General features: G+C 44.1%; 2 protein-coding genes and 1 long non-coding RNA gene across 4 annotated transcripts in view; 2 read left to right on the forward strand and 1 right to left on the reverse strand.

Annotated features, from left to right (window-relative positions):
* LOC128919104 (uncharacterized) overlaps positions 1–23,050 on the reverse strand; it is a 164,968-nt gene that overhangs the window by 58,855 nt on the left and 83,063 nt on the right. The window lies entirely within an intron of this gene.
* LOC128919083 (keratin, type I cytoskeletal 10-like) lies at positions 6,644–12,333 on the forward strand. Of its 2 annotated transcripts, XM_054224051.1 has the most exons (9): positions 6,644–7,010; positions 7,044–7,396; positions 8,152–8,234; positions 8,659–8,815; positions 9,446–9,607; positions 9,980–10,105; positions 10,338–10,564; positions 11,346–11,683; positions 12,118–12,333. In XM_054224051.1, exons 1-9 carry the CDS (start codon positions 6,644–6,646, stop codon positions 12,141–12,143), a joined length of 1,839 nt encoding a protein of 612 aa, XP_054080026.1. In that variant the 3' UTR covers positions 12,144–12,333. The 2 variants fall into 2 exon arrangements, with proteins under 2 accessions (XP_054080026.1, XP_054080025.1); XM_054224050.1 differs by having other exon boundaries at positions 6,644–7,396.
* Positions 17,406–20,987, forward strand: LOC128919094 (keratin, type I cytoskeletal 16-like). The gene is made up of 8 exons (XM_054224076.1): positions 17,406–17,900; positions 18,702–18,784; positions 18,977–19,133; positions 19,328–19,489; positions 19,853–19,978; positions 20,080–20,306; positions 20,465–20,547; positions 20,968–20,987. Exons 1-8 carry the CDS (start codon positions 17,406–17,408, stop codon positions 20,985–20,987), a joined length of 1,353 nt encoding a protein of 450 aa, XP_054080051.1.

The following is a 23,050-nucleotide window of genomic DNA, read 5'->3' on the forward strand; positions in this document are numbered from 1 at the left end:
CCTTACGCAGGCTCTCAGCCAATGTCATTAGTATTTGAAAAGAAAAAAAATCTAGGAAGAATTCTTTTTTTCTGACCAGTGTCTCTATGGGGGCCTGAGGGACTGGCTGATCTTCATGATGGGCTACTTTGCACATAAGCATGGCCTGATATCCCTGACCTGACAGGTGAAGCGGCAGCGCTGATGGAGGAGCCGTCTGTGCTGGAGCTTGCCGCTCTGCACCACCCCAGCAGCTCCGGGGACCACTGCGTCCTGCCCTTCTTTCCAAAAACATAACTCACTTTTAGTACTATTACTGCCAGTTATCAAATTATCTGGCATCTATGCATCAGACCTTGCAGAAGTTCTGCTGAAACAAGTCCTTGTGAGAGCAAAGCAGAAGGAAACTTGGAGAGCTGGAGGTGTGGGAAGGGGAACGCACAGGGCAGTGGGGCAGCCCCGTATGAGAAACCAGAAACCGGTCCCGCAGTACAAACATGGCAACGTTAGACTGCAACGTGGTGTGATGTGCTACGCCAGTCTGCTGCTGATTTACATGCTTACATTGATATGTTATAATCACGCACAGCAGTAAGTAAAAATTTCCAAGCTGTTAGCAAAAATAATATAATATTACTACTACTACTTTTACTACTCTGTGTTCTTCCTTAATTAAAATCAGTGCCTTTCTTAACAAGGTGTTCTTATAATGTTCCTTGCATGAAATGAGTCTGCATCTACAATGCAAATGAACTCCATAATAAAGTCTATTTGCTACATGTTACAGTATGTGACAAAATAAATACAAACCACCAATAAACCTAAAAAAATACCTACGTAATCATGGCATTAGTGCTCATTACAGACAAAATGAAGACTGAGTTTAGAGGGTTTCTTACCATACCCTGGAAGAAAGTGCCAGCTTAATTATTCTATCCTTTTTCCATTTTGTATATACAAAATCTGCATCTATGTTATCACTAGCATTTGCTTACTGAGAGAGCAGGCTTTTAATAATAAAGATGCAAAAAAACTTCTGTGGAGGAACAGAGCTAGGAAACCAAAACTATTGCAAAGCAGGAGTAAGAAATACAAATACTGTCGTATCGGCTGTCAAAGCTCAGGGCATGCTTAAAGTAGGACTCCGATGATAGTAGGAGTAGTGAGGAGAACCTTGCACCTTTTATTTGCAGCATTTTGTCAGGCATTAATCAGCATAATAAGCTTTAATTTTATGAGCACAAAATGTTGCAATTTGGATACTTATCTGGTGTTCCAATTAGTGCTCTGAGAAGAAAATTGTGGTACGTGTTGGAACAAGACCTTCAGAACCACCTTGGGCAAAAATAAATGTGCACACACAGTCCTGTGTGTTTGGCTTTGGTACTCCCAGAGCAATTCATTTGTCCATTTGAAGGCATGGGTGTAATTTCAAAATTGCCTATGCATATCTTCTGCTGATCTCTCGTTTGTTTAGCATTACTTGTCAGACCTATCAATTGTCAAATGCTACACGGGCTTTATTTATGGGCTAGAGAATTAGTACAGCCCACTCTGCCATTTCACCGCGCTGTTGGGGGGGAAGGAAGAAATGGAGCAAACCCCTCTAGAGCCCACCCGTCTCAACACCAATGTCTTGGTGGGGTTTCTTCACTCCTATGAGGGGGTAAGACAGGTTGCTTAGACAGTCATTTGCTTAAAGTGCTGGTTTTTTTTGTGATAATAATTCTCGATGTGGACAGTCAAGCAGGGGCCAGATCCCCACGGCAGCTGGCATCAACAGGATTGAGCTACACTTGGACTAGCTGAAGTCCAGAGCTCTGATTCCCAAATCCTGGTTCGGGGGGTATTTAACCACCTTGAATTATTGCATTCACTAAACCTTTCTTTTTGACTAACAACTTCTCTAGGCTGCTTCTGCACTTGCTCAGACCAGGCTGAGGCTCGGGGGAGCAGGTACCAGCTCCTGTCCACGTCCCACGGGCCAGCAGAGCCCACGCGGGCTGCCCCGAAGGGAGTCAGTGCCCCGCAGAGCAGCTGTGGATGCCCACGCCTGGAGGGAAGCTGAGGCTGCTTATCCCAAAGGGACCGAGGCACCAAAGCTCTAGAGAGGCAGGAGACCATGTCGGCAGATGCTCTCATCGTGCCCTCCAGCTGCTCTCAGCACTATGAAAAACGCTGTTCCATTTTGGTACCAACAAAAAAAATTATTCCAATCAAATTCCCTTCACCCTGTAGGAGATTTGGGGAATCGCAGAGGGACAACACTCTTATTCTGGCTCAGAAAGTGACAGAAATGGTCACTGGCAGCTGATGGGCAGAAATCAGCAGCATGTAAACTGCCTGGCAGCTGTAGGGCAAAAACGCCTTGACCCATGGCTGTCACATCCAAATGACAAAAATGCTGTGTACATCTTCAGGATGCGAGGAACAGGCACTCTCCCATCACCTACGTGCACGAAAGATCCAAGTTATCTCGCACAAAAGTGTTCGCTTGGAGAGCACCAGAGGTTTTAAACTTCACAGGCAAGCTCACTGCTGCCTTCACAGTCCTTGTTTCCTTTGCTGGGTCTAATCTAAATTTCTTTGGAAATTACTGTGATTTCACTAGAATACTATGAGATGAAGTAGGAATGAAGAGCGAGCACAGACTCGGAGGTGAAAACAGATCCTCGCTTCTTACAAAAAGTTCTGCTAAGAGTGATTGGAAGAGATTATTAAATAGATCAAGAGAATAAAGTGTAGCACTTGCCTGAGCCGTGGCATCAGAATGACAATGAATTAAGGGGAAATGTTTTAATTTTTCAGTGCACAGACATAAAAGTGAGAATACTTTTCCTCCAGGTCTGTTCTGAATGCAGCAGCTCCAGCCTGTTGAAAAAGTCTCCCAGTTCTGCTAAAACACCCAGCAGCGTGGGCTGTCCACAGTTTTGTCTTCATTCTGATGCTAGGCAGGCACTTCTTTGATACCTATCACACAGGTCGGATTAAAAGGAAAACAATAACAGAGAGAGAGTGAAAGAATGTCGGCTGTGCTTGAAGTGTGGCATGTGCTGAGCTGAACAAGGAGCAGCACACGGTGTCAAAACACGGGGAGCCTCTGCAGGCGCAGGGCTGCAGCTGTGGTAACGCACGTCCCTGTTGGGTCTCCTCTGGAAACAGCCACGTGATATGGCATACTGGTGCTGTGTCAGCGCAGACCCATCAGTGCTTAAACTGTGCATCGTAGATAGGAAAGAGATGGGAAAAGGTCCTAAAATTGCCCGTTCCTTTTAGGTACTTCCGTAAATTATAAACTTGACATCATCCACACAACACATTAGCGGAAAGCATCAGAGAACAGAAATTTTTGAAGGCTCTTTAAATGAGCTCAGAAAGGAAAAATGAATCCTGTCGACAGAATGGATCTTCTCTGGTTTGTAAATATTTGCACAGTTAAATATTTAATAATCAGTAAATTAAAATGTGCCAGGAGGGAATTCATTTTATGCACATTTACAAGAGGATGAAGTACTCATAGTTCACCTGTGTTTTTTGGGTCCCTTTGTATTATAGTCCAAAGAGACGTATGACATTTTTGAGAACACAGTGACTGTGAAAGAAACAAAATAGCACAAGGGAAAACTTTCAGCTGTTAAGAATACGGCATATCCTAATAGCCAGCAGGATTGCTATAAAATGCACTAAGATTGAACTAGTAACAAAAGTGAAATAATAGCAACACTAAAGACAAAGAAGGAACATCCTATGAGCATGTGACTTAAAAGCTGCCAAAGACCTAAAGGCAAAGTCTTTTATTTGTGTTCCTCCTTTATATATAAGTAGTGGTAATAATACAGAAATAAAATGAAACGTGGAGGCTGCCGAAATTCTCCACCCTCAATGGCCTGACTCTTTCTTTTCTTTCATGGCTTTTATTTTTTAAAGTATCTTCCCAGCATACAATAAGATATGCCCTTATCAAAAGAACCTTCCAGTATAGACAAGTCCCTACTGTGAACAAGTCCATGTAGAAAAACACAACCTATAAATAAAACAGAAAACAATGTAGGTTCTCAGAAAGTACATAAACAGACTAAGAGACTCTTTTGGCAAATGTTTTTAGTTTTGTTTTAGTAATTCCACAGAATTTTTACTCATTATCACTAACAAACCCATAGATCGTTCTAGCTTGTCTATGAAAAGCACCTCTAAGGAGCACCACCGGAATCGCCGATGGAAATTTGAATGTAATAATCAGTTTTACTTACCGTAGCAGAATTTGTGAAAAAGGGCCCCCCATTGACCAGAACGACATTACCCAGACACAAAGGCAAAACAACACTAAAAAGAAAAAACATTTTGCCTATAGTAAACTACATTGTTCAGCACCAATAACAGAACACACAGAAGCCCAGAAACTGTTTATGCTGCTGAGGTGACACTACCATTCTCCAGCTGGGAATCAAGGAGGAATTATCCCATCATCAAGCTGTTTGGCATCTTTCATCATCTTTGAGCCACTGAGTATATCAAATAGCAAGATAAAATCAGAGAGCTTTTGAAAGAGATTGCATAAGCAGCAATAAAGCAACGCTGGCAAAAGCACCGTGCAAAGGACAGGACAATGGATTCAGTCAGAAAATGTTAAATAATCCTTAATTTAACATAAAAAGACCAGAAGTTAAGAGGCAGAAATACGGTTTGTAAAAGAATTGTGCACATGGAGACTGACAGCAGAGTGCAATAAACAGCAGCAACATTCAACCGACTTCCCAGGAGAGCTCTGGCAAGGAAGGGCTGCGCTGCGCTGCCATCCAGGGGAGGCCTTTTGGAAGATGCTGAGAAAAGGACAGCAGACAAGAAATAAGTTCCTCAGGTGTGTCCTCCTTTGTTCCCTGCACCTGAGCTTCAGGGGGAGATCGCTAAATTTCATAAATACCTTACAGTCACTAGAGGATCAGTAACCAAGCAGAGAGGAGGAAAGGCAACGGAGACACTTCAGTAACACAGAACAGAACTGTCACTGGAACAACGTCCACTTTGTCCCCAGCAAACCGAGCGCGGGGTCCATCGGCAGCCAGACCACAAGTGCTGACGGTTCTGCTGTTCGCACCGAGCGGCTGTTTGCATGAATGCAGTCTCTGCTGCATTAAAGAACAAGATGTGGATTTCTCACAAAAGCTTGCAGTGTGAGAACAGAGCTACGTGCATGCTGAGGAAACAAGATTTTGCCTGTGAACCCAGGGAAAGACAAAACATGATAACGCCAGCGTATTTTTGTAGATGTCAGTACCTGGGACCCAAGTCAGTCAGCACTGTCTGCCCAAACTCAGAGTCCTCTTAGAGATTTTTCAGAAACATGCAATTCTGCCTTCAGATACTCCGCTTTAGCGTCAAATCTAACACTTGAGGATGGAAACCATTTACAAGTCCATCTTGGGCAAACTTCTGGGGATCGGTGCAAGACCGAACTATGGTGGAATTTCTTTTGTGGTCTCAACAGTCTGGTTTCAACTGATTTATGCAAAAAGCCTTTCAGCTTTTCTCTCAGGATGCTGTTTTAGAGTCTCAAGGATCTCTGCATTAAGCGCAGTATATATAATTACCACCTGTAATATATGACACAGTAACAATAGAGAGAATGAGCAATTTAATATTATACCATAAAAGGTCTGCCTACACAGTAGTTTATAGGTCATTGTCTGCATTAATACAGCTTCTAATTGTGCTCCGATTGACTTTATAATACAATTAAAGTATCCTTAGTCTTTCTACTATTTTAGATCAACAGCTCTTTGGTGAAAAAAAATCCAATATTTTTTTTTCTCTTTGATTTCTAGGACTTTGCTATCTGGTGTACTGTATTATCACTTTCTTCACAAAGGAAGGATTTTGATTTTTAAATAAGCATCCCACTGCATGGAGTGAAACAGACTTCTCAATAAATAAATACGTTCTCTAAGTGATGGCGGGGATACACAAGTTGGACAATGAAAATACACAAGCTGTACAGTCCTATTAATAAAATTCTTGCACTGTCATGTGTAGTGAGAAGAAGAATATAAGCAGTGTAGAAGATCTTAGATGCACAAAATATGAAAGAACAAAAGAGAACAACAGTCTTTGACAATAGCAGCTACAAAAATCTTAGCAAAGAACATAGATTAATAATTGAACAAATAAATGCATAGTCCAACATGAGGGATTTGGGCCTCATCTTCTTTCTTTTGTGGAAGAACCGAGAACACAAAGTCTCTCTGTATAGTTCCATCAGGTACACATTATCTCAGCATTAGCTTCAACGAGATCCTGTATAAAGCAGCTTTGCCATCGTAAAGCAGGTCCAGGCTGCATGAGGCAAAAGACCACCTAGTCCAGAAAAAGGTAAATGACAAGAATGCCACCCAAAAGAAATGAAATGTTCGGTCTTAAACAAACAGCATAAACCCAGCAATGGGGTAGATTGCCTGAGATATCAGCACAAAAATATTGTTCAGCAAATTATTCTTGGCACAAACAACAAGGTTGGTAAATGCCCTGGGAGAAGGAAACACCCTGGTGGTGACACCCAGTGTCAAAAGTATAAATAGGGAGAGCAAGGGATGAAAATTTGCAGTCCTGAATCTTATCAGGCTGTGCACCTAAATTTGGGATTGTGGTTAGACTCTTCCCTGCTGTCACTATGAGCTGCGGCACTAAATCTTCAACTAGTACTACTAGAATTAGCAGTGGTGGTGGTGGAGGGTATAGCGGTGGAGGTGGTGGAGGGGGTAGCAGCTGTGGAATACGTAGATCTGGTGGATACTCCTCAGTGTCCTCTAAAAAATACACCTCTTCTGGAGGAAGTGGAGGCTTTTCTGGCAGAAGCTTTGGTGGAGGAGTTTCCAGGAGCAGCTATGGAGGGGGCTTTAGCAGTGGCAGCTGTGGAAGGATTAGCCGCAGTAGCTACGGTGGGAGAATGAGTGGTGGTAGTTATGGCGGAGGAATGAGCTGTGGAAGCATGGGAGGAGGATATGGATCAGGTGGGGGTGGGTTTGGGGGAATGGGAGGTGGTTATGGATCTTGTCTTGGTGGAGGTGGAGGTAGTTTTGGTGGTGGTGGATATAGTGGAGGTGGATTTAGCGGCTTTGGGGGTAGTGGTGGCTTTGGTGGTGGCAGCTTTGGTGGTGGCAGCTTTGGTGGTGGTGGCTACGGTGGAGGTAGTTTTGGTGGAATGGGGTTTGGTGAAGATTCCGGCTTGCTCTCCACAAATGAGAAGCTGACCATGCAGAACCTTAACGATCGCCTGGCTTCTTACATGGATAAAGTGCGACGCTTGGAGGACGAAAATGCTCAACTTGAACAACTGATCAGGGAGTGGTACAAAAATCAATGTCCCACTTCTAGCAAGGACTACAGCCAATATTACCGAACAATTGAAGAACTGCAAAACCAGGTATGATGTAATTTGACTAACTTTTAATAGATTCTCATTAGAACAGCACTTGCCTCCTGCAGCACAAGATCCCTATTTGTGGCGATGTATTCCCTCCTTTGTTTTAGCCAGGAAGCAGACTGCTGTGGTGACAAAGCCTGAGTACCGGTTTTTCTCTGCCGTGGGTGACAGGTGTATTCTGGCACACTGTTTTCTGGCACAGGTGGCACTGTTTGGTGCAATGGCAGATCATTTCTAGGGCACCCATTATGGGGCCTGTCCAGTGCTCCCTTCAACACTGTGCTCTTGCTTGTTAGTTCCTCACTCTCTGGAACGGGAGATATAACCATTGCTTGCTTATGTTGCCCTACTAGTGCAGCTTTTTGTGAAGGATGAGACAACATGTGCATTGTCTAATTCTAGCCTCAGCCATTTAATAGTCCCATATCTCCTACCTGAATATGGTTGATGCCACATGCAATGCAATTATGCTTTCCTACTGTTTTTGGAATATGAGGAGTTTATTTAGTTATTCTCTCCAACAATGTATTACATTTTTAATGGATATTTGTAAACCAAAATTGACAGCAAAGGCACTTTCTTTTAACCAGAAGCAATAAACTCTTCTCTCTATATAGCTCCTGCAGCACCAGTCAGGCTTGACATTACCATAAAGATATTCTGAAAGGTGTTTCTGCACAGTATTTCTTCCCTCTTTCTGTGTGTCAGACTGAAAAGACAAACTGACCAAGTAACATCTGCCCTCTCCCCTTCAGATTGTTGGTGCAAACGTGGACCTTAACAAGATCCTTCTTGACATTGACAACACCAGGATGACTGTGGATGACTTCAGACTGAAGTGAGTCTCTCCCTCCGTCTCATTCCATCTTGCCTCCCTTTACCCCCATGAGTTCATATTCCAATGAATCTTTGTGGATGCTATTGGGGAAAGCATTCCAAGACTGATTTTGTGTTAGTCTTTCATTATAGTTTTTCTCCAGACAAGTTATCAAAAAGTGACATTTAAAGGTCTACATTCTAAGTTTCTCCATCCTTGCATGTAGATTTATAAACATGATCCTCATCATATAAATCTCATAGAGGGAAATTCTACTGAAATCAAACAAACCTATTAGAGATGGAAAGAGAATTAGGTCCTTTCTTTTAAGAACTGAGCAATGGGATTAAAGACCATAAATGTACTGATGGGAACTGTTCATAATCAAGATCATAAACAAAGAGATCTGGCAGCACTTTTACTGTCTTTTTTGTCTTTCATTTAGATATGAAACTGAATATACTCTCCACCAGAGTGTGGCAAGTGATATTAATGGATTACGTCCACTGTTGGATCAACTGACTCTAGCCAGATCTGACTTGGAGACACAGTTTGAATCCCTGAAAGAGGAATTGATCTATCTGAAGAAGAACCACGAAGAGGTAAGTTGCCCCATACTTTAAAAGAATAACTAATGAAAACTCAACACTCAGAGAATTTCCTCTGGATTTCGTCCCTAGCAGTGACCACATTTTGGCTGCTGGCTTTGACCATTCAAGGTGACACAATCTGGCTTTGATTTTCAGGAGTACGTAGCATCCACAGCTGCCTGCAGCTGATGTAGTCAGGCACCCGGGTCAACGTGTGGCAAAACAAGATCAGGGAAATAAATGGCTTCAGTACAAAGTACAAGTTTGGTGCTGAACTCATGGAAGGAAAAATGGAAAGAATATAGGGAGGAGTCAAAAGAAAACATTTATACTATCTGCAATGATCTTTCACATTGAGGAAAAAAATACCTAAAAGGATTTTCACAAGTAGAATTCCTTATGACCCTGAGGAGACAATGGCAGGGTCAATGTGTATGTGGTGCCTGCTATGGTTCACTGTAAAGTCTGGCTTAGGAACGGCAGAACTGTTCCCTTTCACAAGGGCAGATGAGGCCCCCTCTGCAGGAGCCATACAGCTGTGTGAGGACTTGGGTCCCTTTCTTTGCCTTTATTTCAAACAATGACATTTCTCCTTACCTTCACCCTTTGAAAACCTGGTGGGTTTTGTGGTTTTTTTTTCAGGAAATTAAAGGACTGCAAACACAATCTGGTGGTGATGTCAATGTGGAGGTCAATGCTACTCCTGGCATCAATTTGATGGAAAAATTAAATGAAATGCGTAGTGAATATGAACGGCTTATTGAGAACAACCGGAAAGAGGTGGAAAGCTGGTATGAAACCAAGGTAAGCACAGGGGTTTTTTTTCAGTTACTAAATCTTTCAGAAAGAACTGGACCTATTTACATCCAGCAGAGAAAAGGCAACTTATCATATATTCTTTAAGGGACATTAACTTTAAATGACTTTAAGCAGTTTATTGTAACAGGTCAGTTCTGGTGTAATAAGGTTATGTGGTAAAGCATGTAGAATCTGTGTTCCAGCAGCAAGGTGAATTACCCAGAGTGAGTTAGCTGAGTGGCATGTGGGGAATGTACACAGTCAGTCTACATTATGTCTTTCTTTATTCTTATTAATTGCTTTCTCGTGCTTTTATGATAACCCCACAATGTTTTCTTACTACCAAAAATGCCTCAATGTTGTATGTGAATTTTTCAGATGGAAGAAGTGAATCAACAAGTCCACTCAAGCGGCCAGGAGATACAATCAAGCAACCAACAGATCTCTGAGCTGAGACGTGAATATCAAAGCCTGGAAATTGAGCTGCAGTCGCAAATCAGCATGGTAAGGAAAGGCATTTGCTTCTGCTTCACCTGTGGCACCGGCTGTATGTGTCACTAGAATGAAAGAATAGTTACAGCTAGAAAGTACTCCATTTGTAGAGAACAGGAGGCTGGACTGCTTATCTTCAAAGATATGCTTTTTTTTCTGGTTTGTGAAGGTCTCCAATTTGTCCACAAAAATAAGTTAAACTCGCCACATTCCCATAAACACTGTATTTGTTTTCCATTTGCAGATAGACTCTTTGCAATCCAACTTGGAAGACACAGAACGCCGCTACAACATGCAGCTGCAGCAGATCCAGGCTATGATCGGCCCTTTGGAGGAGGAGTTGGCCAGCATCCGCTGCGAGATGGAGAGTCAGAACGAAGAGTACAAGATGCTCCTGGGCATCAAGACCCGCCTGGAGCAGGAGATTGCTCAGTACCGGGCTCTGCTTGAAGAAGGGCAGCAAGACATTGTGTACGTAAACTGAGAAAAGAACCCAGCACTGTGTGAAACCCAGGGTTGCCAGATTAGTCACAAAACCAGGAAATTAACAGATTTGCAAAACAGATTTTGTACTGAAATGAGGCTAATGCAGCTATCTTGAGCAACTGTCTCCCAGGTTTGAGGTACCACACATTTCTTGGCAAACCTCTTCAGAACATAAATCATGTGAGGAAAAATTAATGCAGAAATTCTGAACTACTGATTTGGGGCTGGACAGGGAGCCCACGTACAGAGCCCTACCTCTACCCCGGCTCAAAAAAGGCCAGGAACTGAACAGACAGAAGTCACTTTGGGGAAGACCATAAGCAGAAAAATGAGCATAGTTTTCCAAACCTTCGTAAAAGTCTCAGTGTGCAGTTCTCTGAAAGTTCAAGCTACTTCAGCTTCCCTTATGCAGTGAGCCTGCTTCTGCCTGGAAGCAGCACCTGAAAGAACAGCTAAAGCTTCATTCTCTGCCTTTCCGGTTTGGGGCGCAGTGCCACCACACGCAGACAACACAGCAATGCTAAATCTTGCAAGAAATAGCTGAGCAGAATGTGGGAAAAGCAAGAACTCTTGCATTCAAGCCGAAATTGAAGGAGAGGTTCGGTTTTGGCACTGCACTAGCTGTCTTGCTGATCTGTGCCAGGTTCTAAAAAGGAGAAGTAGAGACCAGAGAAGTGCAGGCTTCCGTGCAGTATCTGTAGATAGATTTTCTTCGGAGGTCAAAAAGCATTTGATTAACTTTTTTTCTCCTTCTTTCTCTCTGCAGAATCACAGGCGGAGGAATGGGAGGAGGCATGGGAGGTGGTAGAATAGGAGGTGGAGGCTATTCTTCTGGAGGAGGAAGAGGAGGAGGAGGTGGTAGCATGAGTGGTGGATATGGAGGTGGCAGCGTTTCCTCTGGTGGAATAGGAGGAGGAATGGGAGGAGGAAGTTGTGGAGGAGGAATGGGAGGAGGAAGCGGAGGAATGGGAGGAGGAAGCGGCAGCTGCAGCACTATTGGAGGAGGAGGAGGAGGAGGAAGGATTTCAGGAGGCGTCAGCAGTTCCCACTCCTACTCTTCATCTTCCCAGTCTCAGTCCTGCAGGACTGGTGGTGAAAGCCAAGGTGAGAATTGTTGTGTGGTCACACTGTGCTCTCAGTCCCATCCTTACTAATTTATACACTACATCAACATACTCTTCTGGAGGTAAACAGCACCGCGGATAAACTACATTTCCTGGAAAGCGTTACATTTACTTTTATGAAAAATTCTTTCCTATTTGTGTGCAAAGTATCAACTCTGCTTAAGAAACACACATTCAATTTCTATTTGTGATTTCAGCTAATCATGTTGTTAAAACCCCAACTGTTTTTCTTCATCTCTCTCATTCTTTGCAGAACCTCATAAATACCACTGCTTTTGCACCATGCTGAAGTTTTCCTTTATGCTTTTGGAATGTTTACGGTCACTTATCACATATCAAGCTTCTTTTCTGTCTGGTAAATACTGGTGCCTCAGAGATACTAAAGAAATTAATGCTTTCTTTATTTCTAACCAGGGTATGGAAGAAAATCTTTTGACTAAGAATATACATTGAGGATCCTACAGTGCAAGACCTTTCAAGCAGAACTTGGCCCAAATGCTCTACATTCCCCATGCTCCCGAGGAATGAACAGATGTTCTTAACAGTTCCTCAAGGTCGCTGATGCCATCTGTCCAACAAGGCCCATCAGAGCTCCTCCGATGGGCCACCCGCCATGCACGCTACGCACTTCTGCCCGGAACGCTTTGGGGCTTCAATCATTGGCACTTGAGATACTTGCTTTACAGATTCAACCTGTTTGTTACTTGTGTTGTTCTGTATCAAGAAAATGTTGCTAATAAAAATTCATTTCTGTCTGATGCAACCAGAATCCTGTGCGTAGGTTTTCTTCCATTCTGTAGATGTAAACACTTAAAAAGAAAACACAAAGGCATGCCAACACATGCCTCCAGGCAGAAAAGCTGACGATACATTACACTGGTTGACAATGAAATTTAGAGTTAAAGCACAATTTCTGAGCATTCAGGGCAGATCGTAATCTTCTTGGAGCATCCTGGGCTGTGCCTTTGTGTTTTAATAACGTGCCAGATAATCTTGTGGAGCTGAGCTCCACGACTCAACAGCAGTTGAATATCAGCCCAGACCAGAGTGCAGAGTCTCAGCACTATATGAACGTTAATAAAGTCGGCATCAAACGAGTGCCCACCCAGGCCTGACACAAAGGAACCTGAGTGATTACAGAACCAGGACTGTGAACTGAATGTTTCTGTTTATGATTCACAAAACCTTAACTGACACTCATCGGTTTAAACTGGAAACGGACAAGCTAGTGATCTGGTTTTGAACAGACAAGGAAAAAAGGGTTAAAGGAAACATAATTTACAGGATCCTTACAAAGTTCTCCTCCATAAAATGTTAGTACTAACAGCAATATTTGCCTTCTACTGGTGACAAATGAAGTATGTGTGAAAGTACCTGGAATGTTTACTTTTGGATAGGAGGATCTGTACTGTGAAAAAAATTAACATTAAGGCTTCCAGCCGCACCCAACTGCTATTACAAACATTCCTGGCTACAGCTTGCAAAAAATCTGATTGCTCGGCTGCTGCAACTGCTCGGAGCAACTCAGCAACCAAACAATCAGAAAGTAGTCTCTTGTTATTGGCTACCTTTTGGGAGTTGTATTTGCTTCTGTCATTATTTCCAAGAAATTATAGTATAGCTTTCTCCATTGACTGGGACAACTTTTTTCATGAAGACAAACAGTAGCTTATTTCACCACAGCCCACCCCCATGGATAAAAGCCATTTCCAGAGCTGAAAACCACACCACTTTGCCTTCTGGAGACTAACAAATTCAGAGATCAAAGGAAATTAAATGTATTGTCCCAGGCCTTTCAAAGCAGTCTCTGTGCACGTTGACGAATCTCAGGAATTTCTGCATGATATTTTGGAGGAGAGAGGGCTGCCAAAGTAGGTAGATTGTAAACCACAGCTTTATTAATTTTAATGAGAAGTTGGCATCTGAATTCCTCGGACTCATTTAAAATTCTCAGTCCGTTGTACAGCTGCCACCCAGACGACCCAGAAGAGAGTCAGGGATGGGCCGTGCAGCTTGCAAGCGCAGCCAGCAGTGGAAAACCTGGAGAGGGACAGGAAAGCCCAGTCCCTGCCCAGCACACCAGCCCCCCCACAGCCTCCCCCGAAGGAGGTCCCGCTCACAGAGCTGTTTGCAGGAGGCTCTGTCCTGCCCCCAGCCGAGCCAGAAGGCTTATGGTCAAGAGAAGTTTTAAAACAAGACAGCCAATGGCCCGAGCTCCGCAGATCCCAGCAAACGAGGCCCTGAGCAACCCTGGGGCAGCACAAGGTCACCATATATAAGGGCAGGGCTCAGATGTACATGGACTTGCAGACTTCACAGGTCCATGAATTTCAGGCTTAACTGCTGGTGCTCAGGGGCTGGCCCCTAGTGGCGGATAAAGAGTCCAAGCAAATGGGGCTTGTGTGGAAGAGGAGCCAGCACCATTGACCGAAGGCAAAACAGGGTGACGGACAAGGGTGTGGATGGAGAGAACAGATGCAAAATGAATTTGCCGAAATACATTGCCAGGCAAACCTGCTCAACACTTGGGAACCATTCGGGGAAACAGAAATACTTGACCTCCACCAAACCGAAGTCTGTATTTGTTTGTATTGAGGTTTTGCAGACTTGTTAAACAGACTTTATGCTACACAAACACTCCCAGTGACACACAACTGAAAGAATGAGGTTCTAGTAACGCTGATTTCTATTTCTTGGTTTTAGATACTTGGACTACACACATAATCTAGAAAGAGATATGACACCCATAGTAAATGGTATGTGGATTATTTTAAAGTAATCAACAGAGCCCTCTAGAGGGTACGATACTGTTATCTCTTGCACCTTCTATGTTACAACTACCTCCATAGATGCCATTCTACACTTTAAATTAAACTATAAAGAGTATTTATTTTCCTGTCTCATAATTACTTTGCCACCCAACAGGCACTAAATGCTACACACCATGTGACAAAGTTCAAAAGCGATTAAAATAGGCAGAATCGAGACAGCATGTAGTAAAACGCCCAGTTTGAGGGAATGAAGGATTTTCAGGAAAAGCTCACTGGTGTGGGTAAGGAAATTAAAAGAGAGTATGAAAAGGGAATAAGGAATCTCACTGTGTCTTGAACAAAGACTGAGGGAAACCCGGTGGATCTAGATAGTGAGAACGTTTGGATGAACGGAATACAACTGGGGTCTTCCATGGAGAACTATGAAATCTGGGGATATGTCCCCCTGAAGGTTGTGGCCACAGAGATGATTCTCTATTCAATATACAGAAGGTCAAAACAGAGAACATCATGAGTTCCACTGTATCAGTCTAGGGCGCACAGATACCCTGGGCTGTATTTTGAGTGCCGTAACTTTGGTGACATTCTGCATGTGCACTCAATAGGATCCTGGAGTGTTTCAGCCCCAGAAGGAGACACATCATGACCAATGACACGACAGCGTTGTCTCTAAACACAGCAGCATGCAAAATCACGACTGACATGAAGGTCTTTCTAATTAAAGTTAGTTGACAAAACGATGATAAATCATAATTTTGTGGATTTTTTTTCATTATCCAGTTTCACTTTAAGTTCAAAAATTTGTTTCTCTCGTAAGGATTATTTCCCATGTATTGAAGTCCCTTTTCTCATGAAGTCCGGGCAACACCTCCAGGTTCCGTGGAAGTCACTGGCAGTGCCTACAAGGAGATGCCTTTAGGCAGCTGAATTCAGGCTCCAGGGTTCAGCACTTCAAGGTTAGATCTCATCGCATATTAAGCCTCTAAAGACTAAGCATTTCTACAGGTAGGAGATAACATTCTAGTGGTGACGGTTCACACCTGTTCCCTTCCAATTCAACACTATTTTGTTGACAAGCCTTTCTATATCATTCTTATGATAAAAGAAGAAAATAAGATTTATGGATATACAAAAGCCTATTGTAAAATCATAAACCTATTAAAAAAGCAAACCCAGAAGACTAAAAGCATATGGCTTCACCCGGCGTGAAGCTGTGTATTTTCAAGCAGCTGTTGGCTCTCAGAGGCACGATGGCAGAAGGAACCTTGTTTGTGAGCAATGTCTCTGGCACCTGAGCTGCTGTGGGAGACAGGCGGGAGGAGGGCTGTGTCCCGGGGTGTTGGAGAAGTGTAACGGCAGCAGGTACATGCCAAGAGCAAAGCACAGCCCAGAGGTGCCTCTTCAGGGCTTCAGCCCCAGCTCTTTTTCCATCCACAGGGCACACACAGGCACACAACTTCAAACAACCCCACTCCCCTCTCTGATGCATACCTTCATGTGTAGGGTGACTCAATCCCTTCTCTCTCTTCTTTTGCTAATTTTAATGAGTTTCCTTCTTCTTCTGTGCTATGTAATCTCTTCCTAAAATGCTTCCAGGTTGAATTCATCCTCCCTCACTGTGGCTAAGCTGATTTTGAGGTGGTAATTCACAGTAGGTTCCATCAGCTCCTTGTGCTTCCCTTGTACTAGCCAACTGACTCTTCTGGAGGAGTTACGGTGTCAATACTTAATGCACAGCTGGAAACCCAAGGATTAGTTTCTGTTCAAGGTTCTCTCAGTTTCATAGAGGCTTGATTAGTAAAGATGGAAAAAGCAACTCACTGAACACCCCATATTGCATAGGCAGTGGATGGAAAAACATACACAATTGTTTCTTACTCTGCTTTGTGTTGCAAGATATTCTCTCACGGTTGGCAAACACAATTCACTGTAATGAGTTCAGATAATTATTATATTTTTTCTAACCCAGTCTTCGGCACTGTATCTTTTCATCAAACTTATTTTTTAATACATTATATAATTCAAGGACATATTCTGAGAAACAGCTATTTTTAATATGATGATGAAAATATGAAATATCAAACATTTCTCAGTTTCCTCTGAGTCCATTTAAAACAGCTAAGATAAAATTAATAGCTGTCTGATAGGAAAAGATTTAACACCTTTTCCATTACAAAATACTGCTTTTGCAGCCGTCACCCAGTTTTCTTCAACAAGAAAAATAACTGAAATCACCATCCTGCACTTTCAGAAAAAGTTAAATACCGGCAGGACTTTCCTCAATATAAGCAGCGACAACACTGCAAAAGAACTCAGTGTAAAATTCTCTTCTATAACAGGCATAGGAATGCAGTTTTAAAAATTAAGAATTTATTTCAGTAAATTTGATTTCTAAATAGCTAATGTAAATTTTGAATAAATTAATGAATGAAGAGTCCCTTGGCAGCTGCTGGTCTTACAAATCATTGTCTGTGATCACAGGAGGAAGACAAACACTGAAATACTGAATTTTACCACACAGAAGACTGAAGGAGACAGACAACCAAGGCGGAGCCTTCATTAACGCCTATTACTAGCGATATATTGCCAGATTAATAGAAGCTATGAGATATTGTATTATTCAACAAAATATCCAACAAAGAGCCACCCACATAAAATTATAGTGCACGCTTTGTGTGAATCAACACGGACATACTTGAAGAGAATGGTAATGCATTATACTTACCTCAGACAAAATTCCCTTAGCACATCACTTTCGGCATGAGCACTAAGGCTGGCAACCTCCATGGGAAGCTGGACTGCCTTCCAGGTGACACCCACCCAACAAGGTATAAATAGCCACCAGCGAGGACGAAGGCTGCACTCTGATCTTCCGTATCAAGCTGAGCAGCGGGCTTTGCTTTTGGGGCTGGATTTCTGATCACTTCAACCATGAGCTGCAGCATCAAGAGAACATCTACCACCTCTTACAGGAGCGGTGGAGGTGGCGGCGGCTGTGGTGGCGGTAGCAGCAGGAGTTCCTCCGTCTCCTGCCGGCGATACGCCTCCTCTGTGACAGGCGGTGGAAGCTATGGGGGGGGAGCATGCGGCATTGCCTACGGAGGGGGCATGAGCGCTGGCAGCCTTGCTGGTGGCTTTGGTGGAGGCTTGGGAGGAGGCTTTGGTGGAGGCCTAGGAGGAGGCTTTGGTGGTGGTTTTGCAGGAGGCTTTTGTGCTGGGGGGGACACCCTTCTGAGCGGCAATGAGAAGGTCACCATGCAGAACCTCAATGACCGCCTGGCTACTTACCTGGACAAGGTGCGAAGGCTGGAGGAAGAAAATACTCAGCTGGAGCAGTACATCCGGGAGTGGTACAGGAAACAAGCTCCCAGTGTTTCCAAGGACTACACCTCCTACTACCAGACCATCGAACAACTCCAAAATCAGGTAGGATAGCCCCGACTAACGTGGCTCCATCTCCACACGCTAGTCCCACTTGTAAGGACGTCTTCCTTCCCTCTGCCACCGGCTCTAAAGGGGTGGGAGGGAGCTGCTGGACGGCCTTGCTGGTGGTACCGCCGGCAGAAACCTGCTGAGCTGCGCCTCCCAGCTCTGGGGTAAGCAAACCCCACCACCATGCCACAAGTGAAAGGCATGTGCTCTGGGGGCACAGCCCGAGGCATCAAGGAGTGCTCCACCAAGCCGAAACATGCTGGCGCACGTAACTGAGATCCCACGTTCTACAGGTGGCTCCAAACCAGGCGTGTGTGGTTTCCAGTGCTTCCCTCTGCTCCCACCCAGTTCAGCTGGATGGAGCGCTAAGCCAAAGCACCTGGACTGCAAGACCTGAAGGCCCTTTATCTTTGCACACTCCTACACAGACCAGAGGGAAGGACCAAGGCCTTCCCTTGCAATCAGCTTAAATTGGTACCAAAAAAAATAGAGTCAACAGACGGTGAAGAAGCACTTTGCAGGAAAAGGGATGAATACATTCCTTGGGACACATGAAGAACTCTCTAACTTGCAAAAGAGAAGCAAAGAGTAGGGATTTGGGAGGATGGTCTGTCCTAGCCCGGGTTTCCTTGAAAAGTAAATTTGGAGTCTTGCCCTCTCATATAGCCCCTGCATTACTGCAGGAAACAATTCCAAGACTTGCAACAACGCCCCACCAAAGCTTTGGGTCTTCTTTCTGCTTGTCCTGCATGTCTTGAACACAGAAAGACTCCTCTCCAACTTCCCCTTTTGCAGATCATTTCTGCCACTGTGGACAATAACAGACTGCTTCTGGACATCGATAACAGCAAGATGACCGCTGATGACTTCCGAATGAAGTGAGTACCTCTCTGTGAATCTTACATGTCTTTCAAACCCGGCTCATAATCTCAGGAGACAAGGCAGCACTGCCCCGAGTGGTGTTACTGAGTCTTCATGTTTTATTGTGATACAGACCTTGGAAAGATGTGTGCTATTGACTGTCATCATCTCATTTCCCCATTTCTCTCTCCCTGTTGTCTGTGGTGAAGGTATGAGAATGAGCTGGTCATCCGTCAGACTGTGGAGGCTGATATTAATGGCTTGAGAAATCTCCTGGATGACCTGACTCTGGTTAGATCTTCACTGGAATCCGAGCTAGAGTCCTTGAAGGATGAGCTGATTGCTCTTAAGAGAAACCATGAGGAGGTATGATCCAATGATAAATAGCGTGTCCAAGACACAGTCCCTTGATTCTTCAGGTTCCCAAAGTTACAGATCAAATCAGTTCAGCCTTATGTCATGTGACTGTCATTCCTTTGAGCCTTGACACTGCTTTGCCCACCGCCCCCAACACAAGAAATGACCTGTGCTCTTTGCTCCTCTCCTCGGCCTCTCTGCAGGAAATGAGGCAGCTGCAGGCTCAAACTGGTGGTGACGTGAGCGTGGAGGTCAATGCTGCCCCTGGCGAAGACTTGACAAAGATACTGAACGACCTGAGAAACGAATATGAGCAGATCATCGAGAAGAACCGCAGAGAGGTTGAGCAGTGGTATGAAGTCAAGGTACGTTGCGATGCACAAAGTGCAGTCTCCTTCTGTGGGAAAGCCCAGACACCCTGGGACAGGCCACGCAAAGCCTCTGGCTAAAGGGGGAGGCTGCTCACTGGCACCTCGCTTGCACGGCTGGGGAATGGGCAGGAAAGAGCTGCTGGGAAAGACTGCAGCGGCAGAGGGGGAGCAGGCCACGTCTGGTGCACAAAGGTGGGTGGAACGGCACGATCTACCGAGCAATGACCAGGCTGTCCTCGATGGGGACAGGACGAAGGGGAGAGAGGCTCCCTGGCTATCTTAGTTCGCTGTCAGCAAATCTGCTCCCTGAGGGGATTTTCTCACTCAGAAAGTGTGTCTGGGGTTTGACTCCTGCAGATTGAAGAAGTCAATCGGCAGGTCACTTCCAGCAGCCAGGACATCCAGACCAGCAGCCACCAGCTCACCGAACTGAGACGCGAAACGCAGAACCTGGAGATCGAACTGCAGGCGCAGATCAGCACGGTACGTGGGGCAGGATCGCCGAGGGCCCTTCCCCCCTCAGGACAGGCAGGGACGGGTAGAGCTCTGGTCCTAAACTCCTGCATTTCCAATTCCACTTTCAGAAAAACTCTCTGGAAAACTCCTTGGCAGAGACTGAATCTCGCTATGGCTGCCTGCTGCAACAAATCCAAGGGCAGATTAACTCTGTAGAGGAGGAGTTGGCCAGCATCCGCTGCGAGATGGAGAGTCAGAACCAGGAGTACAAGATGCTCCTGGGCATCAAGACCCGCCTGGAGCAGGAGATTGCTCAGTACCGGGCACTGCTGCAGGAGGGACAGCAAGACATTGTGTATGTATTCCGTATTATAGCAAGGGAATAAAAAGACATCCCTGTGTACTTAACTGCTAATAGAGACTTCTTGTCTATGGAACTACATCAACATCTTTTTTGACTGAATATTCAGTGGTTAGCAATTTTTTGGTCAATTAATTACTCTCCTGTTACAGTGCCTCCCAAGCAGCTTTTCAAGGAGGTGGAAAATCTACTCAATCATATTCCTACTCTCATTCCCAGTGTGGTGACATGACAGGTAAGACAACACTTGTAAGGCTGTGTTTATTAGTGGGTTACATCTACCCCAATGAGTAAAATATATTTGATCAGAAAAAAGTTTTGTATTTTGGGCTGGGCAAGATTCCCAGATCCAGTACCCCACAAGTGAGAGAACCTCATTGGCTCTGTCATGGAGGAAACAGGGGTTAAAATACAGGAAGTCTCGCCCTTTCTTCTACCTAAATATAAACCGCAGATTATAAAATTTACAGGATGGGATATACTTTTTTGTTCATTGGAATAAAAAAAATACAGTTCTGAGAAAGTGCCTAGGGTATTGCTGGGCTTGGAGCCTCTGAGCTTCTCTTGCTAACACAGCACGTTAGGTAAAAGAATTCAGTTCAGCAGGAAAGCTCAGGTTCCCCTTAAGGCAATGATTTGCTCTGTCTTTACACAGGACAGTCAAGAGTGTGCTAGAGCAACAGCAGTGACGCTGGCACCCTCCGACTAAGAGGCATTGAACATGGACAATGAGACTGAACCAAGCACTTCTGCAGCACCACTGATGAAACCGGAACAACGTGGAAGGAGCACCTGGTCCCCTGCCCCATCGCCCCTTCTTCCATTCTACAACACTTCTCTTACTCAACTTGTCTTTGTCAACGGGTTCTTTGTTCAAGGGCTTCAACTCTGCAGATAACACTGCCTCTAATAAAACTTTACTTCTGCAATGCAAATAAAAACAATGTGTCTGAGACATTTAATTTAACAAACTTTGAATGTGTATGATGTGAGTGAAAGGAGAAAGGAAATACCAACAATGGGTGGCTCTCTGAAGATTATTTAATTAACTGTTAATGTACTAAACTGTGCTCAATGCCGCTAGTATGACTCTTATGAGTCCAATCTTTGGCTTAGGTCACGTCATCACAGCTACAGCTCCTGTGGGAAGGGGTGACTCAGTATAGGTGTTCCAGAACCTATGGGTTTCCTGACATCACATATTTCTACACCCTTGACTATGCAGAGAATTACGTGTTGCTAACTTCTGTTAGGAAATACAGCCAACAAGACAATGTGCCTGTTTCCTTCAGTGTCACGCACCAAAAAACATTCCTATGTTTTATGATAGAAATTTCAATATAAATACCAATATAATACCAAGAACCCAGATTTTGTCAGTACACTCAACTGGCTGATATTATGCCTTAAGAGGAATGAGACACACGTTTCATTCACTGAAAGTATTTCCTATACTCTATTTTTCTGCTTAAGAAGATAAAATACGCAATGAAATTGGAGATGAGAGGGCAATAGTAAATTAGAACAGCTATTTTATACATATTTTGCTTTCTGATGATGACAGTGAAGCCCCTTTTTGATCGTTAACGGTGTGCATCAGATGCACAAAATCAGCCGGGTTCAATTATAAGTGCCTGCTGTTCCCTCCTTCCCCTGTCAAATCTGGTCTCTGGTATTTGCTGTTTCATCTAAGACTGAGGTATTGTTCTGTTAAGGTAAGGAAATGAAAGGTTTTCTCATCATAAACAACTCACGAGAGTATTATTTAGGTTAGGTCTTCTCTCAGCAATCATGTGTCTTGGCTCTGCCATCGCAGTATCGTAACTGCTGTCTGCAGTAAGTATCCACAAAGAAGAAATACTTCCTATTCATGTTGAAAAACTGGGTTTCCAGACTGACCTTTTCCAGTCCATCATCAGGAATTTGTATGAACAAAAGCCCATCTCCAAAGGAAAAAAGCTCATTTCAGGTTTTAACAGTATAGAAAGTGACATAAAGCAAATGCAAACACGACTTTTCTCTCCAAAGGCTGCCAGAATTCATACATGTCTCAGCTGTGCTTAACATAGCCAAAAAAGCTTAAGAAGGCATCTTTTTTGAGGCAGGATTATGGAAGCTCAAACTACAGTTAGTGTACATAAATAAGCGCTGAAAGATAATTTTGCTTCCTTCTAATCCTCCAGAAGCACAGAGAAGTATCAGAATGATCAAAAATAGTGTCTTCCACATGCAGAGAACGCAATGGAAGAGCAGAGTTGCAGTACGTCTTCCCCATTTCTGAACTAATTTGTAAAAGTGTAAGGTCTTTGTGGAACAGGCAGAACTATGGAGAGCCTGAAGTTAAATCTGCAAAACCAAAGCCATGGAAAATCTTCAGACTGAAAGGGGTGGGCGCCCAGTAAAACTGCCCGTCACTGCAGCAGGATTAGATCCCTGGCGGGGTCCTCCTGCTGCCGACAGCACACCTTTGGCATGTCACCACTAATTCAGGAGGCACCAACTCCATCTTGGTGTGGGGCGAGGGCTGTCCTGGGGAGCACGCGTGGAACAAGCCATAGGTGTGCCCAGAGAACAGCAGCCTCACCACCGCCATCTCAGGCTGGCAGGTGCTCCAGAAACCTTGTAATCTGTTCGATCAGGTATCTTGATATCAGCGTCTGTCCTGGCACTCACTTCACTTCACCCATGGTTCTTAGAAAAAGAGATATAGTTGTTTATTGTTCTGAAAAGATCCACAG

The sequence above is a fragment of the Rissa tridactyla genome, chromosome 19, assembly GCF_028500815.1.
Source record: "Rissa tridactyla isolate bRisTri1 chromosome 19, bRisTri1.patW.cur.20221130, whole genome shotgun sequence".
NCBI lineage: Eukaryota > Metazoa > Chordata > Aves > Charadriiformes > Laridae > Rissa > Rissa tridactyla.

Bases quoted from the DNA above. Each gene is read 5' to 3' on its own strand.
- LOC128919083 (XM_054224050.1), top strand. From the start codon at position 6,644: ATGAGCTGCGGCACTAAATCTTCAACTAGTACTACTAGAATTAGCAGT. The intron at 7,397-8,151 runs GTATGATGTAAT...TCTCCCCTTCAG, and splicing joins TTGAAGAACTGCAAAACCAG to ATTGTTGGTGCAAACGTGGA. The intron at 11,684-12,117 runs GTGAGAATTGTT...ATTTCTAACCAG, and splicing joins GACTGGTGGTGAAAGCCAAG to GGTATGGAAGAAAATCTTTT.
- LOC128919094 (XM_054224076.1), top strand. From the start codon at position 17,406: ATGAGCTGCAGCATCAAGAGAACATCTACCACCTCTTACAGGAGCGGT. The intron at 17,901-18,701 runs GTAGGATAGCCC...CCCCTTTTGCAG, and splicing joins TCGAACAACTCCAAAATCAG to ATCATTTCTGCCACTGTGGA. The intron at 20,307-20,464 runs GTATGTATTCCG...CTCCTGTTACAG, and splicing joins GAGGGACAGCAAGACATTGT to TGCCTCCCAAGCAGCTTTTC.